General features: G+C 38.5%; 1 protein-coding gene across 1 annotated transcript; it reads right to left on the minus strand.

Moving 5' to 3' along the window:
• Positions 1 to 1,228: 1,228 nt before the first annotated feature.
• Positions 1,229 to 16,462, minus strand: ENTPD5 (ectonucleoside triphosphate diphosphohydrolase 5 (inactive)). Its single transcript, XM_044662071.1, has 14 exons — positions 16,335 to 16,462; positions 13,071 to 13,295; positions 12,365 to 12,444; positions 10,125 to 10,268; positions 9,572 to 9,647; positions 9,266 to 9,301; positions 8,562 to 8,650; positions 8,135 to 8,214; positions 7,303 to 7,364; positions 6,103 to 6,204; positions 4,865 to 5,005; positions 4,610 to 4,666; positions 3,293 to 3,408; positions 1,229 to 1,839 (listed from the first exon to the last, which is right to left on the minus strand). The coding sequence occupies exons 2-14, from the start codon at positions 13,279 to 13,281 to the stop codon at positions 1,753 to 1,755; spliced, it is 1,281 nt and encodes a 426-aa protein (XP_044518006.1). The 5' UTR covers positions 13,282 to 13,295; positions 16,335 to 16,462; the 3' UTR covers positions 1,229 to 1,752.
• Positions 16,463 to 16,911: the final 449 nt, after the last annotated feature.

A 16,911-nucleotide genomic window follows, 5' to 3' on the forward strand; every position in this document is an offset into this window, starting at 1 on the left:
CAAATGAGAAACTATATGGAAACATTATGCAAACCTTAAAATGTTAGCTATTGTTATACATGATGACCTTAGTGGACAGATCTAGCTGATGGGTTTTCATGGGGTCAAGTATTAGGAAATGCACTTTTGGATCAACAATTCAAACATACAAAAAAATCAAGAGGTCCTAGTGATCAGATAGTGGGTAGTAATGACTTGCAAGATCAGAAAGATTGCTCCCTGGAGTTGCTGTGGCCCAAAAGACAAACAATGTTGAGTCTCATCAAAAAAGGTATTGAAAACTTTTTTTATCCTATCCTTCCATTAAAACTGTAGGGCATCCACCCAGGTAATACTGGAGGCAGTGCTGGCTGCCAAAACTCAAAAAGAAAGACCTGATGGAATCTAAAAGAATTAGAGATTGGCAACCAAAATAAATGGAAGGTTGTCATATGAGAAGACATGATTAAAATCTATAAAAATATGAATGTTGTGGATGAGGTGAATATACAAATTTGTTTACCATATATGGAAATACTAGGACCAGGAGCTATCTTTTAAACCTTTTGTGAGCTAAATTTAGATAACAAGTATATAGAATCAGAATTTTAGAGCAAGACAGCAAAGAGATTATGAGATTCATTATCCCAAGCACTGATACAAATAAAAAATAGAGATTTTTAAAAAGGCTTGTTCCAGTGTGATGGAACCTAAGTGCCTAACAAGAAAAGCCAGAGCATCCCTAAATCTTTAAGATTCATTTTAAGGAAGACAATAATCTATAACAGTATGTCCCTTAGGACTGCTGCTGGCAACAAAGCACTGGGTTGGATGGACCAAATATCCTCATTAGAAAGCCACCAGCTTAAAAGATGTGATGAGAGAAAAGAACAGTCTATCCTTGGTGCACTGCTGGGCTTTTCTTTGGAATGAATAATCAACATCTATGAATAATCAAGGAGATGGGCTCAGCCAGGGGAAGATGGTTTCTGGATTCCTGACTATTGCACATTTTGGAGATAATTGTGAGATTGCCCATGAGACTATTTTATCACAAAAATTCCCCAATCTCTTCACTAAGAGGCTGACACAAGGCACTCTGCTTGGATACTGGTTGCTGACCAACGCTATAAAGGGTAAGCCTATACATGATTTGAGATTCAAAGCCATTCATTGGTGAAGACCTAGGGTTTCTCCATAAGACCAAAAAAAAGGAAAAAGAAAAAAAAAGGAACACTTGTTGAATAGGTTATGGGATTATAAAGGAATCATTTTAACATATAGACAAGTTGGAGCTTTTCAAAAGAGATGAGAATTCCAAAGGTTGGTTTTTCTTTTAGCTTTCTTTGGTCCCACATGGATATCCAGAATTTGATTCTGAAGCCTGTTGGGGGTGCAGAGTTGACTCTTAGAGTTTGTTCCTTGGAGCCCAACCCAAGGGCAGAATTCCTAATTCTCCCCTTTTTGGCTGATATTGTTTTTTCACAATACAGATAGAGGCTCACTCAAATGTTTAAGACTCTGGTAATGGCTCCAAACATTCAGAGAAGTCAGGTGATGGCTCACATTAAATGTGTATAAGTAATTAAACAGAAATCATAAGGATCTAGGTCAAATCCCATCCACTAATTTCATTAGCTCCCCATGGAGCTAGCTGCTTGGCTTTGGTCCACGGTATTCTAGGCTCATTCAGTAGTGTGAACAGCCCGTCACTCCTCCTTCTGGAAAGGTCACTGATTGGCAATTGTAGTCCTTGTAGGAAGTACTTGGGCCTCAGTGGGAAAGGTCTAGAGATTGTAGTAGATGAAAGGTAGCACCCAAGGCCCAGCCAGTCTCTATGTTATTCACTTTCTTTGTGAGCTATGAAAAAGAAGAAAAAAGAGATCCAAGCATTTTCTTCCTGTTTTCAATTGGTAAATTTAACACTTGGGCAAACTGTCAATTCTCAGCTAATGAAATCCAGCTGAATTATAATATGCTGAAAGCCAAAGCAAATAGGCTACTGTCTCTCTACCTGCCCTCAGATGCTGCTTTGCTTCTGAGGCAGCCCTAGGGATATAGAGATAGCAATTCGGAAGCTGTCCTGGGGCTTGGGGTCACTTCTTAGTAAAGGCAGGGCTGAGGTTCAGTATGGAATACCCCTGAAACTCCAGAGAGGTCCTAAAACCAGCCAGCCCTTCCAGTCATCCTGTAAAGAGATCATTTATAACTGGCTGGGGCCTGCATTCTTGGGACTGTTTTAGAACTAAAATGGCCTCTGGGGATAAGTATTCATTGTACCCAGTCTAAATTCTGCCCCTGCTATAATCTGTCAAGAAAAATACATCCTAGCACAGGTAGGAATGGGTAAAGTCCTTATATTAATGATCCATTAATGTGAACACTATGTTCTTAAATAGGAATATAATTGACATTAGTTATGAATGGTTCAGTAGCTTGAGAGTCTGTAATTTCATCAATGAGGGCACTTCCTATACTGATGCAAATTTAACCCCCTACTGGATGATCTTCCTCAGATGCCGTTGCTGAAAAGTTAATCCCTGGAACTCAAACCTGGGTCTTTTTAAAATTTTTATTCTTTTAAACCCTCACCTTCTGTCTTAATACCAATTCTAAGACAGAAGAGTACAAGGACTAGGGAATTGGGATTGAGTGACTTGCCTGGGGTCCCATGGCTAGGAAGTGTCGGAGTTTCCTCCCAAACCCAGATTGTCTAACTCTACTACAGTACACCTGCCTGCCCCTTGGGGAGACCTGGGTTAAAGCAGAAAGATCTGACATCTATATAGTGGGGCTCAAATGCTATTATCAATGATATCACTACTGGGGAGCCAAGTTACATGTGTACACTGTCACTTATATGTTATGATTTAAAGAGTCCAGGGGGGATCCCTATCAAAAATTCACCAAATTTTCACCAAATGATAAAATTGAGTATTAAGTGCCTTTGTGTTAAGTATTATCAAATGCAGTTGATTCCTTGAAGGGAAACAAATTAAGTCACTCTCACTTTAGTATGAATAATTCTCTTAACTTCATTCCATGATATGATGGATGTGGCAGCATTAGTGAGCTGGCAGCTGGGGGCAGGGCACTCTGGAAGGGAGCATGGGAGGGAAGGAGGAAGCAAAGGGGAATCTGCAAACAGGGAAGACAAACTTTAACCTATTGAATAGTTTACCTATGGCAGCTCTGACTACCAGAAAGGTTGTGGGTACCTTACTTCCCTCTAATAGTTCCTCACCATCACTACCCAAAGGAAACTGAAGCTCATCTGGGGACCATGCTGGGTTTGTTGCATTATCTCTCTCACCTGTAAGATAGTGCTGTCCATGAACCCAAAGCCATCCTTTAATAAGGCTGTTATGTAGCTGAGATCCATACACAGGAATGGACTGCCTGATGTGAAATTTTCCAAGTTGTCACACACTGGGAAGAGAAAGGTGGCTCTTAATATTATTTGAACAGTTAAGTAAAACATAAAATTTAAGTTCTCTTCTAACACGGCAAGGGTACATTTTTATTACATTTAACACACTGAATTAAACTTCTTAATGACTTATTTACTTCAAGCTAAACCAAGGGTGGGAGTTCTTTTGTTGTTCAGTCGTTTCAGTTGCATGTGACTATGACCCCATTTCAGTTTTACTTGGCAAAGACACTGGAGTGGTTTGCCATTTCCTTCTCCAGCTCATTTTCCAGATCTGGAAACTGAGACAAACCGGATTAAAGTGACTTGCCCAGGGTCACAGAACTAGTAAGTATCTGAGGTCAGATTTGAACTCGGGAAGATGAGTCTTTCTTAATCCACTGTGACACCTAGCTGCCCAAGGTGGGAATTCTACATATTCTATAAAACCCACATTCAAAAGGTCACTCACTCTCCTCCCATTCTTTCCTTTCCTCCTCACATATAAAACCAAAATTCACATGGTTGGAGAATCTTCTGTTCAGTTAAAATTATATCTTGATTGACTGAGCAGACAGATCTCAGTGAACCATGAATATCTGCTGTTAATTGCACTGCTTTATCCTAACCATTATGGATCAAAGCTTGATGGTTAAATATCTCTGAATGATGCATTCAGGACACTTGTTCCAAGTTCTTTATTTGTTACTAATGCTAGTGGGCCTTTGGAGGAAACAACCAGGCAGCTTCTTGATAACTCTGTTTTGAAACCATCTGAAAAGAATATGGCTATTTTTAGCTGTTAAGGGCCATGCATGTTAAGTTCTATGTTTAGTATCAAGTGTTTTGGTGATTAATAACAGCACTGACAGTCTTCATAAGAAGTAGTCATTTTTACTATATCATAGGTACACACAATATTTTCAAGGTGGAAGGGTCCTTTTTGACTAGCCAGCTCAGCCCCTTCCCTGACAAAGGAAAGAAGTTAAGTAACTTGCTCCAAGCCTAACAGGTGTTCTTCTGCACAATCATCTGTGCTTCCTCAGATTTCTGTACAGTTTGTAAAGCAACTCATAAACCCTTGAATAACTTATATACAAAGAGGAAATCAGTCTTCTAGAGAAAGTTAAGTGCTGCTTTACTGAGATGCTCTACATTATTTAGGAATTAGGTTTGTCTTTTCTCTAAGACTTCTTTAAGGTATGTTATGATGATACATACCTTCCCTGGCTTTTTTTTCAAAGTCTTGCACTTTTAAAATGCCTCCCTTTTCATAATCTGAAATGGAAGAGAAAAGTAACTGAAACCAAAGAGACAAAGAGGAAAAAATTTTTCATATGCTCCCATGTTTAGCTGAGGGATCAGCATGACAAAAACTGAAACATGCTCTGTGACAAAAGCACTGTGAAGAATTTCTCTTTTCCTCCTTCCCTCCCCATTATTTTCTCTCTGGACAGATATTTTGAGTGGACTTACCAATCATATCTGTGTCAACTGCTCTATCATAATAATAAGAGAAGGCATAGAAGGAGCTTTTGCGGATCTCATCTGGCTGGTGAAGTTTTCCTCGAACCACCCGAAGCACTTCAGAATAGCAGGCCTCAAACCCTGTCTCTCCTGCCAGTATAAAGATACATGGATGTAAGCTTAGAGCAATGATAGAGGAGGGACGTTAGAGTGAAGAGATGTGAGGAAGCTGATGGGAAGGAAGCAGAAGGAAGGTGGAGGGGTGATAGCAAAGAGGAAACGCCAAAGACTGTGCCAACATCCATAAGTCTATTCAATGCCTGCATACAAGGCACTGTGCTTAGAGGTTCCAAAGATAAAAAGATGAATAAGGCAGATTCTGCTCTCCAGGAGATTATAATCCAGTAGGGAGAAAGAGACATACATAAGTAACTACAAGACAGAACATGAAAATGCTTGAAAAGTCAGGTATGATGGAGGAGGAATCAGGGAAGGCTTCAAGAAGTGGTGGCATCTGAACTTGTTAGGTGGGAGAAATGCCAAAGGGAAAGTAAGAGCAAATATCTGAGGCATTAAGTGTGGGCCATGCTTGAGGAAACAGCAAAGAGACCCATTTTTTCACAGAAGAGGGTAAGGTAAAAAGTACAAGTAGATCTTGTAGCTACCTTCCAAAGAAAGGTTCTTTCTGGCACCCTCTGCCCCATAATCCAGAACTACAGAAGAGATACAACTACACTCTTGCTGCTGTTTCTAGAACATTTCATAGTATTTACGTTTCAGTACTCAGGGTACTTCCTCAGGGAATCCTGTCATTCAAAACTAGAAGAAAACATTCCTCCTTTGATAGATTCAAGGGTCTGACTGTTGCTTATTCCAGATATTCAATTAATTCTAAGTCTTTGCTCTAAGAAAATACTTAATATGAAATTTCCTACATTTTCAAGGATTTATGTAGCTCGGCCCTGACTGCATCGGGAGGAATAATAAGGTTTCACTTTGCTGAGTACAGAGACCTTACAGTGACAGCACTGTAATAGAATGGGGCACCGAATGGCAACAGCTTTATTCCCTGGGGCCCCTGGTTAGGCATGCCAAGAGAGAAGCCAAGATGTGTCTGGAGTGAGGCCCTGCAGTGTGACCCAGCTCTCTCGAGGACAGAAGATTGGTTATTAGAGGAAAAGCAATGTAAGTCCTGGAGGGCTTCTGGAATGAATGTGATTTCAGCCCAAAACAGAAGTCATGCTTACCTTCCTGTCTGCCACCATACTGATATTTCACTCCCCCAAAATCCCATTCTGCCTCCAACCACTTGGGTAGACAGGAACTTCGGAATGTCTGTCCTTTAATTACTATAAGGAAACCAAAGGAGTCATAAGTAAGATAGTAGAGGAAAAGCCAGACAGCCATTAAATATCACAAAAACAGGCTGCAAAATATGTCCTATTTCAAGAGGGTCAGCTTAAGTATGGCTCAGTCCTTCAAGACCTCTAAGGGAACTAAGCATTTCTCAGGTAAAATGACAAAATACTCTGGCAGCTGGTGGTACAGTAGAGCACAAGGCCTGGAGGTAGGAAGACCTCAGTTCAAATCTGACCTCAGACACTTACTAGCCATGTGACCTTGGGCAAGTCAGTAACCTCTGTCTGCTTCAGTATCCTCAGCTACAAAATGGGGATAATAACAGCACCCACCACACAAGTTTATTGTGAGGATCAAATGAGATAATAATTGTAAAGCATCTAGTGTCTGGCATAAGGTAGGCACTAAATAAATGCTTATTCCCTCCCCACGAAAAACTTTCTTGAATCCAGATACTCAACTCTACCTGTATTATTCATGATTACCTTCTATTACAAACCAGCCCCGAGTTTTACTACATACTACTGTACTTTGTACAGTTAATAAATAACACCCCACTAATGGTTACTAATTATTTCCATCAAACCATGATATTAGGCAAAGCAATGCTGGCACATTTGGCACTCATCTGACTTTTATCTTGGGCAATTAGTCAAACAATACTAAAGCTGGGACTTTAAGACGTAATCACTGGGTTTGGTTAATGACTATCATAAGACAACATGGGTCAGGGCAGTATTATAATGGGTATTCTGTATACACCTTTAAATACCAACCCAACATTATCTAACAGATCATTGCCAAGATAGGGGAGGGCTAACATCAAGGAAGTTAAATATGTATATCGTTCTTTTTTTTAAACCCTTACCTTCTATCTTAGAATTAGTTCCAAGGCAGAAAAGTGATAAGGGCTAGGCCATGGGAGTTAAGTGACTTGTCCAGGGTCACACAGCTAGGAAGTGAAAGGGCAGATTTGAACTTGGGACTTCCTGTCTTTAGGCCAGGCTCTCTATCCACTGAGCCACCTAACTGCCCCTCACATGTATCATTCCAACCATCCCCCAACCAACAAAGGCATCAAATCAAACCTTCCATGTCCAGTGCTCCCAGGGTTGCAAGTCTAGCAGCTTTTAGCCCAAATCCTAAGTAACTGCCAAAGAAATGAAAACAAGAGTTGCCAATTTCATCTCGGTATTATTCTCTCTCTATCGCTCCCCTTGCCCTGTTTTCCCACAAACTATACAACAAAAAGAATGACAGTACTCTTCCCTGACAACATTTTCTAGGTCTTTCCTTTTGGAAAATGAGAGGAAATCGTTTCTGTGGCCAACAATCAGTCCTTGAGACAATTTGCCAGTCATGGTGACAGAGAATGAGAGTTCCTGCATGATTCATATCTAGGGACATAGCAAGAACTTTTATTTTCCTTATTTCTCTTAAAAATAAGACACATACCATTCATATGCCAGCAGAAGATAATATTAATAATTCAGATCTCATTTATGAACCAGGACATTTTTTTAAAAATCATTCTAGCTCTGACCTTCCTATGCAATTTAATTCTAATTTCTTAAGCAAGTTGAATGCTTAGACCAGAGGGCTGTAAATATTGGAAAGATCATTCTCTAAGAACTTTATTTCTTCTTAAATCAACAAACTGTTATGCATTTGTGAGAACAAAGAAATGGTCATCCTCTTAAGATCCTCTGGTTTTGCTAAGCATCTCGGATTACAGTTCATAGGTTTGGAGGAGTACAAAGACCTTACGATGCATTAAGCAAGAAGGGAATGAGGGGAAAAGACCACCAACATATTTCTTGAAGCTGATCAAATGATAAAACAAATATGAAAGCATTTTGAAAATTTAAGGACATTAATTATGAGATACATGGAACTATTCTACCCTGTCACCTTCTTCACCTATGTGTGTAGAGCTCATATGTGCTGTTGAACATCTCAAAGGATGTGAGGTAGTCACTGGGGGTTTGTTCCAGGGTTTTCTAGAAATCAAAAAATTGAAAAAAAAAATCATTGTTCAATATTGACTATAAGTAGGGTCACCGACCCTCTCCCTTCAATCAGATGGTGGCAACAAGCTGAATTATGAACTATGTATTCTATGATGAAGGGACCAAAGCAGCTAAAATTACTGAAGAGAAACTGTGATTATGGCAGCTCATCCAGCAGCCAGCTCTAACTCAAGTAGTTCCCCTAGGGACTCACATTCTTCAGATTTAGGGATGCCTGAAAGCCAAACTACTGATAAGAATGGGATTTTACCTACTTGGCCCCAAACCAAATCAGTAAATGGCAACAATAAAATAGAGCCATAATGAAAACCACTCACCTTAAACTGGGGCAGGAATGTGATTTGGGTGGATGCTCCTCCCAAGTCCAGAGTCCCAACAGTCTTTGGATTTTGACCATGCAGTTGACCTGCAGATGACATATTACTCTGAAAAACTCATCCTGGCTAGCCTCTAGATCAGTGATTCCCAAAGTGGGCGCCACTGCCCCCTGGTAAGTGCTGCAGCGATCCAGGGAGGCGGTGATGGCCACAGGTGCATTTATCTTTCCTATTAATTGCTATTAAAATTTAAAAAAAAATTAATTTCCAGGGGGCTAAGTAATATTTTTTCTGGAAAGGGGGCAGTAGGCCAAAAAAGTTTGGGAACCACTGCTCTAGAACTTCTGGCTTCTTCTATTCTGGTTTCTCTATCTTTGACAAGTACTCATACAGTAGCTAATTAACAAACTTTCTCTTCTTGGCACTAAAACCTGCTCTCGACCTCAGAAGAAAGCATAGGGCCTTGGAAGTCATGAGGGAAAAGTAATCTATATTTTAGGGCATGATGGAGACAGAAACTAGTAGGTAAGCATAAGGGAGAAAAGGAGTTTCTAGTCAAAATCATCACTGACCCAAGGAGTATACAAATCAGTGAATTGCAAATCCAGAGGAGATAAAGAAAGTAGTTTTAACTTGTTATCAGTTTGCAGGGACCAAGATGAGGAACCAGTTAGAATCTTAAGGTGAATTGTGGAACTTATTACCTGTTAGAAAATTCACAGTAACCCAGGCTAATATTCCTAAAACAAAACAAAATTATTAGAATCTAGAATCCATTTATTTTCTCCCTCTCTGCATCATTGCCTTTTCTATGCTCATTTTAATTTCTGAACCACATCTTTACCTCCCATTCTCCCCAATTTCCCCTTCCCTGTATCCCAATTTTTCCTTTAAGTTTTTCCATTTAATTTCTTCCTTCTTAAATCCCTCCTTGTTTTTTTTTCTAAACATAATCTTTCCTCCATCCCTGGCTCTCTTTTCCTAGGATGCACACCCACAGTTCTCCTCACCTTCATAAGATCCATCCATGATGCTAACACTATCTTCTGGTACCAGAAAAGGTGATTTTTTGAAGACCTTGCTTACCTAGAAGGGCAGAAATTTGGATTTCCTCAACCCGTTAAATTGATCCCCTTATCATTTGCATCATTAACAAGTTCCAAAAACTACCCACTTCCTTTTTCTAAGGGACTGAATTTAATGAGACTTAGTGTCCTCAGGAAAAGGAGCTAGATAAACCAATATCATCTTCTTGGGTGAAAAACAGCCCATTTCATGAAGGTTCTTAATAATAAGGGGCTACATCACTGACTAATCTATACAGATACTGTAATTTGTATCGATGGAGGGCTGAGTACTCGCAGTAACAAACTTAAAGATTCTTGAAGTATTCAGTAATATTAATGATTAGAGAACTGAACACTAGAAAAGTGTTTACAAATCTGTTTGGTAAGGTGTTGTAAAAAGAGCAACAATTTCACTTTAGAGGACTGAAAAACCATGGGGAAAATATTAACACAGAGGGAAAACAATTGTTCAAGAAGAAAGGGTTTCAGAAATTACTTCCAAGAGTAGAGCCTGGGCTTTGTGATCTGGCAAGAGCCGGAGTCCTGCTGTAGCTTTTAACACCACTGGGGTCCTTTTCCAGTGACTTGGGGGGACTGATTCTTTGGCCACTTCTAAGAGTCTCTGAACAGTCTCAGCACCCTGAAAAAGAGAAACTCAATGAATATCATGTGCAGATCCACTGGCTGGGATTGGCTTCTTCTCTAGGCATACTTTTTGGGAAAGAGTTGGGGCACTAATAATGGACCTGGCTTGAGAATATGGACTAACAAATAGAATGAAGTATCAAATTGGGACTATTTTGAAAGAGAAAACAAAAAAGGATAAAATCACTCTTCTACTTTGCAAGGGTGCTATATTTTAACTAGCTTCCACAACCATCACTACTTTTGTTATTATTTGCAACAACATGAATCTGATTTTCTGCTGCTAAGATGACTTCCAACATGATGGCTTTTCAGCAAATCCTAAATTTCTGGCACCTGCTCCAGTTCACACTTCCTTAAGAAATAAATCTGTTCTGGTCCATTCTTTTCTATTTTACAGAATATGAAACTGAACCAGAGGGGTTAAGTCATACAGATAAGAGGGTGACAGAGCTGAAACTGGGATCTAAATTCCATGTTGTTTCAAATGAATCAAATGAAGCAGACCACAGGAATATATCACAAAGATATGGAGGAATGAGTACTCACCGCAACAAACTTAAAGATTTTTGAAGTATTTCAATGGAATTTATACCAGGTATGCAGGGATAGCTTAATATAAGGGAAACTATTAACATAACTGATTACATCCAGCAACAAAGGCCTTTGGCAAAATAAAATACTCGTTCCTATTAAAAATACTTGAAAGCATAGATAAAAATATTTTTTTCTTAGAATGATAAGAAATAAATAGCTAGCGGCAGCTAGGTGGTTCAGTGGATAGAAAACCAGATCTGGAGATGGACATGGGAGGTCTTGGATTCAAATTTGACTACAGACAGTTCCTAGCTGTGTGACCCTGGACAAGTCACTTAACTTCAGTTGCCTAGCCCTTACCACTTTTCTGCCTTGGAACTGATTCCAAGATAGAAGGCAAGGTTTTTAAAAAAAATAAAAAAAAATGTAAATATATATATATACATATACATATATATATGTTTATCATTAGCAAATATTATCTGTAATGGGGATAAGCCTTCCCTTTAAGATCAGAAGTGAAACAAGGATGCCCATTGTTACCAATATTATTTAATATTTTATTAGACATACTGGCAATAGTGATAACAGAAGAAAAAGAAACCAAAGGAATCAGAATGGGCAAAGAGGAAACAAAACTATTTCTTTTTGCAGATGATATGATGGCATATGTAGAAAATCCTAGGGATTCAACAAAAAAATAAGTTGAAACCAGCAATAATTTTAGCAAAGTGGCAGGATAAATAATAAATTGACAAAAATCAAATGAACTATGCAAACCATGCTTCTCTGCAAAGCTTGTCATCTGGGATACAGCTTCTCCAAATTCAAAGACTGTTATTATCAGATTTTGCTTTCAAACAATTTGGAGGATATTTAAATATGCTTGAATTTTTGCTACTAAAACTTTTACTCTTGTCTTACTGTACTTGATTTCAGTGGGGACTCTTGTATGTGCCTGCCTTGAAATATGGAAATAGAACCAATGTGAACTTCCCTGTTCTCCAGGCTCTTCCCTACCTTCCATGGTTCAGGGAATCGAAGAGTCAATACTGGATGGGAGCAGTCAGTCAGGAGACTAGAATTCATAGCCTGGCTCTGCTGTTAACCAGCTCTGTTTTCTGATCCAGAAATTGAAAGAGTTTGATGAACTGGTCTTCATGGATTCTTCCAGCTCCAACATTTGATGATTTAGTGGAGTTTCATTTGCTCTAGGTGGCATTCATTACCATGTTTAAACTTGTTTTTATTTCTTTGATGACCATGTCTATTTTTAGCTACTAAAATTAATTCATTAATGACTTTCATCTTAATATACCAAACAGTGGTAATAAAAAAAGCAGTTTTGATTTCCAGAAGAACTCCCCCCACCCCTGTCTTATCATGTAAACCCTGCCTAAATCCTAGGAATTTACCAAGTGGAAATAATGCCCTACAGATTAACTGAGAAATGAAAACTGAAAACGTGTAGAGCCCAATCTCATCAGTGAATAGCAGGCAACTGTAAAGCTGGGAAGTATTCAGTCTCCACATAACCACAGAAAAGGGCCTCACCTGCTTCGGACGATCTGCAAAGGCAGAAAGACCTGGCTTCAGAGATTCAAAGATTTCCCCTTCCAGTGTTGGAGGCTGTTCTATAAACACATACATTAGAGGAGAAATGGCCAATCCGAAAATGAATGAATGCTTCTTTCCGTTCAAATTTTGGATCATATAATCTTACTTTCCCCCACCCATTTTCAGATATTTTCCCTTCCTGTGATCATCTTGACCCAGGACTGCTTCTAACTAACCCATTACTCCCACAAATTGCTTCTCCAGCTTTTGTTTCTGTCTTTAAGCATTAGATACCCATTTCAAATTTAACATTATGACCTATTTTTCTGTGGGTGGTAGCAAAATACAATAATACACTAGCTATTTGGAAGATATTCTTAAACTTTAATATTCCTTTTAGATACTATGAGCCCTGGAATAGAATACATCTCTAATGAATGGGACCACCAGACTACAGTTGTGCTTTCTGGACATGTTTCATTTCAGATTCAGGTAGTCCAGCTCTAATCCTCTGATTATTACAATGATATTAGCACTAGATGTAGGACTAAAATCTGAAACATTCCCTGAGATATCATCCTGCAGTAGCCATAAGACAGAATTCCAGTCTCTCTGTCTCTCTCACACACACCTTACTTTAATCCCTGGGACAAGGAATGGCAATCTAGATTTACAGAATCTTTCAGCAGATAGCTGCACTCACCTGGTATTTTCTGTACGAAGGTATAAACATGAATTCGAGTCCCAGTGCTCCCTGCATCAAACATGATACCATACATGGTGTTCATGCTAATGTTGAGAGGGCACATTGAGGACAAAAAGACACCTTCAAACCAAGTCTGGTCTCTGGGGAAGACAGTGCCACAAACACAGGAAACTAACACGGACAAGGTTGCAATCTGGGACGTGGCCATTTTTTCTTCACGATCTAGCTGGAAAGAAGACTTTCAGTAAATTGTAGGGCAAAGATATATATGGTTAGCAGTTAACCTTGTTTACAGCTGTGCAGAAAAAGTACACCCATAATAGAAACCCTGCCCCAGTACCCAGGGTGTGGCTGGAGGAAGAGGTAGCACCCCTATAGCTTATACTTCTCAGGTTCTAGTAACTGGCACAGCAAGCTGGACAAGGGCAGGAGACAGCCTTTGCACCTTTTCTTAATTATAGCTGTTTCTGAAAGGGAAATGGATTTTAAACTGTCTCTTCTTTTCTTTTTAATTGGGCAGTTGTTTATGCTACCATTTTTTTCTTCTTGAATCAAGTAGAATTGTGCTTGCCATTCTGGCAATAACTTTTATTAATTCTTTTTAAGAACCTAAATGAATTTTTAAATTGGCTTCCTTGAAGGTCAGCAGAGAAAAATCTTTAATTTTTCAGTTGGATGTGATGTTCCTCGCATTTGAATTCAGTGACTTTTAAAATAGAGCCAACACACTTTATAGATCTGGAATCAAACACTCTACCTGTATTTAGCATAACAATAATTTATATTTGCACATACTTTTATAATTCGCAAAGCACTTTTACATTCCATATTTCATTTCATTTTCAGTAGTGGCCAAGACATTATTTTATGGATAGTAAACAGATACAGATTTATTCACATGTCTAAAGCACCCTCAACAAGTAAATGACAAAGCCAAAGCTGAAAGGCTTTGTTACAGTCCCTGGAATAATGAAGCAAAAATCTGTTCTACCTGGAAATTCACTAGGAATTTTGTGATTTGATGGGACTGGATATAATAAACGAGTATCAAAGGACCCACATTGTTTTTCATGGGTATTGTAGCTAGTTTGTGGCAAGATTTAGTATGTCACTTAGTCAATAAAGGAGAATGTGGCCTGTTATTGATCATCTTTATTCCTAGTACAGTTGATGAAATGTCAGATTTCTTATTCAAGATTTAAGGCTTCCATTCTTGTTTTTTTTCCCCCATATTTATTCTGTTAGTGATATGCTGTCACAACTCCTAATTTAGTTTAATGTATAAATTTTTACATTTCTCTTCTGTGAGAATCAAGATTATAGGTTATGATTTGAATTCTAATTCCACATTTTCTGCTCCCTAGCTCTTTTCTTTCTTGCAAAGTAGTTACTACAAAATACGATCTGAGTCTAAGTTACTAATTTTTCAACCTTTTCAAAGTTTGATAACCTACTGTTCTTTTAGTTGTCTCATCTAAAATTATGTACAACATGGTTTCTACATTTTAAAAAATTAAAGTGAATTAAAGGAAATTTTTATTTTGAATTTAAGAATTTCATGTCACCCTTGACAAAATGGAGTTATTATGAGGTATCTAAACCCCTAACCTGGGATTGGTAATCATTGCTTTAAATGTAGAAATCTATGACTTCATTGATTTCTATTATGCAATCATGTATGAGGGTCACCATTTCATTTCTAGAAAGAGAGTTTCCTCTTAGGCAATTCATAACTAAAACCTATTAGCTGGATGGAAAGATCTGTAACAGAAGAATTTGAACATCTAACATCCTTTCTTCTCTTCCTGCCCCCTTTCTTATTTCTTCACAGTCTTATCACTCTTGTCTCCCTTTCTCCTTTGGTGGTTCAATCTCACAGACCTCTGAAAACATAAATTTTATTTTCAGAGTCTTTTAGGTTTATTTTATGCCTGATTTTTTTCTTCAACCTGGGCCTTGGTCAACAACTCTCAAAATTATTAAATTGAGTGACTTTTTTCCTCTTAGGAGAACATTTAAATAAAGTCACTGGGCTTCCTTCATTCAGTCAGTCAACAAACATTTCCTAAGCACCCACAATGCACATGTATAGATGGAAAACTAATGTATACACCCACTCTTCAAGTACCAGACATGTTTTCAGCTCTTTCTGGCTTCTGAAAAAAACCTTCTTGGCTTGTTTTGCCATTAAGCAAACATTTCCTTTTGTTCTCAAAGGGGTTTAAATAAAAGCAAATGCATTATAGGTATCAGGTATCAAATAATAAAAAGTGCACAGTCATTCACCAGGTGTTGTTTAAAATCAAATAATACAGCTAGCAAAAGTGGAATGCTTTTGTAGTACAATTCCTCTATTGTCGTGTCCTATATCCTAAATTCCATTTTCTAATTTAAAAAAAAAAAAGAAGAAGAAATAGCTATTAAGAAGTGCTTTGAAAATTTTATCGATTTTCAGAAAAGACAATAATGTAACTAAGTAGCTCACCTAATTTTCTACCCATTTGGCAGTATTATAAAAGTTGATTTTCCATACATAGACATACACACTAAATGACAGATTAACCATCTATGGCATTTAAATACTTATTATAAAAATGGCAAAGAAAGGCATATTCCACCAAATGCCAATTCTAATAACAGACAGACAGGATGGCTTGATCGCGAAACTTATGGCTCTAAGGAAGGTGTTTCACTAGTGTAAAAATTTGCTTAAGGAAATTTAATAAACAATGAACATTATCAGTTCTAAGCATAGCTATGCTTTTCTGGTAGTCACCTCGGGCTGCTGCTGCCGATAGCAATAATTAATTTGAATTAATTACTTATTAAATATTTTGTATGTACCACAAAGCATAATTATGTTTCCCTTTATGAAACAGTGGATTTAAATTAGACCATATAAACTCAAACTTCTAACCTGACATTCTTTTCAACAGTCTCTCCCTCCTAGTCTTCAGTCTACATCAGAAACTTCCTTTGATTCCTTTAATTTTATTTAAAACTTTGGCCCATACTTCGGCCTCTTTGGTCTGTCTTCTCTAAAGTCTTTTTCTTAGTATGTAAGCTCCTTGAGGTGAGGTCCTGTTTCATTTCTATATACAGCGCCAAATGCTCACTAACTGAGCCTTAAATGTTTCTTTATACATCTCTAGAAAAGATCTCCCAAGAATTGCCCACACCCATGCCTCCTGCCAACCTCTCCAAAGGCCCAGAGGGCTGGTAACCACAGGAAATCTTGAAAATTAGAAGTATCTCACTCACTCTGTATGTCTGTGTCTTTCAGAACTTCTGTCTTCTCTGCTGTTGCCCTTTGCTCTTGCAGTACTTCAGTTCCCTAATCACATTCACCTTTGAGCTAGTTTACAATTCAGGAGATGGCATTTTGCTAACTCATGCTCTTTGTGAGTTGAATATTCTCCCTCCCTCCCTCTTCCCTCCCCTTCTTCCCCCTCCCCTCTAGCTCTTTCTCCACTTAAGTTCTCTCTTTCTCTCTCGGAAGCTCTCTTCTCTCCCTGTCTTCTCTAACAAGCTCTCTCTCTCTCTCTTCCCTCTCCTCTCTCCTGTCTCTCAAGCTCTCTCTTTTCTCTCCCTCTCTAGCACTCTCTAGTCTGTCTGCCTCCCTCCCTCCCTCCCTCCCCCCTCTCCCTTATTTCCTTCTTTATCCACCCTTTTTCTATGTCTGGTTCAAGTACCTCTGCCATATTTTTATGTGTGCAGTTAATAGTATTTTTGCCGGTAGAATCAAAGAAGCCTAAGGCAAGGAGCTGAATTCTTTTTTCCTTTTCGGTAACATGAATTCAGAGAGCTATTGCAATGGGCAGGAAGTAAGTGAGAGCAA

Source organism: Gracilinanus agilis, chromosome 2 (genome assembly GCF_016433145.1).
Source record: "Gracilinanus agilis isolate LMUSP501 chromosome 2, AgileGrace, whole genome shotgun sequence".
Classification (NCBI taxonomy): domain Eukaryota; kingdom Metazoa; phylum Chordata; class Mammalia; order Didelphimorphia; family Didelphidae; genus Gracilinanus; species Gracilinanus agilis.

Excerpts from the sequence above, each read along its gene's own strand:
- ENTPD5 (XM_044662071.1), bottom strand. The coding sequence starts at position 13,281 with ATGGCCACGTCCCAGATTGCAACCTTGTCCGTGTTAGTTTCCTGTGTT. Across the intron at positions 10,269-12,364 it reads TTGCAGATCGTCCGAAGCAG|GGTGCTGAGACTGTTCAGAG; the intron begins GTGAGGCCCTTT and ends TCTCTTTTTCAG. Across the intron at positions 8,651-9,265 it reads TACTGTGAATTTTCTAACAG|GTCAACTGCATGGTCAAAAT; the intron begins GTAATAAGTTCC and ends TGTCATCTGCAG.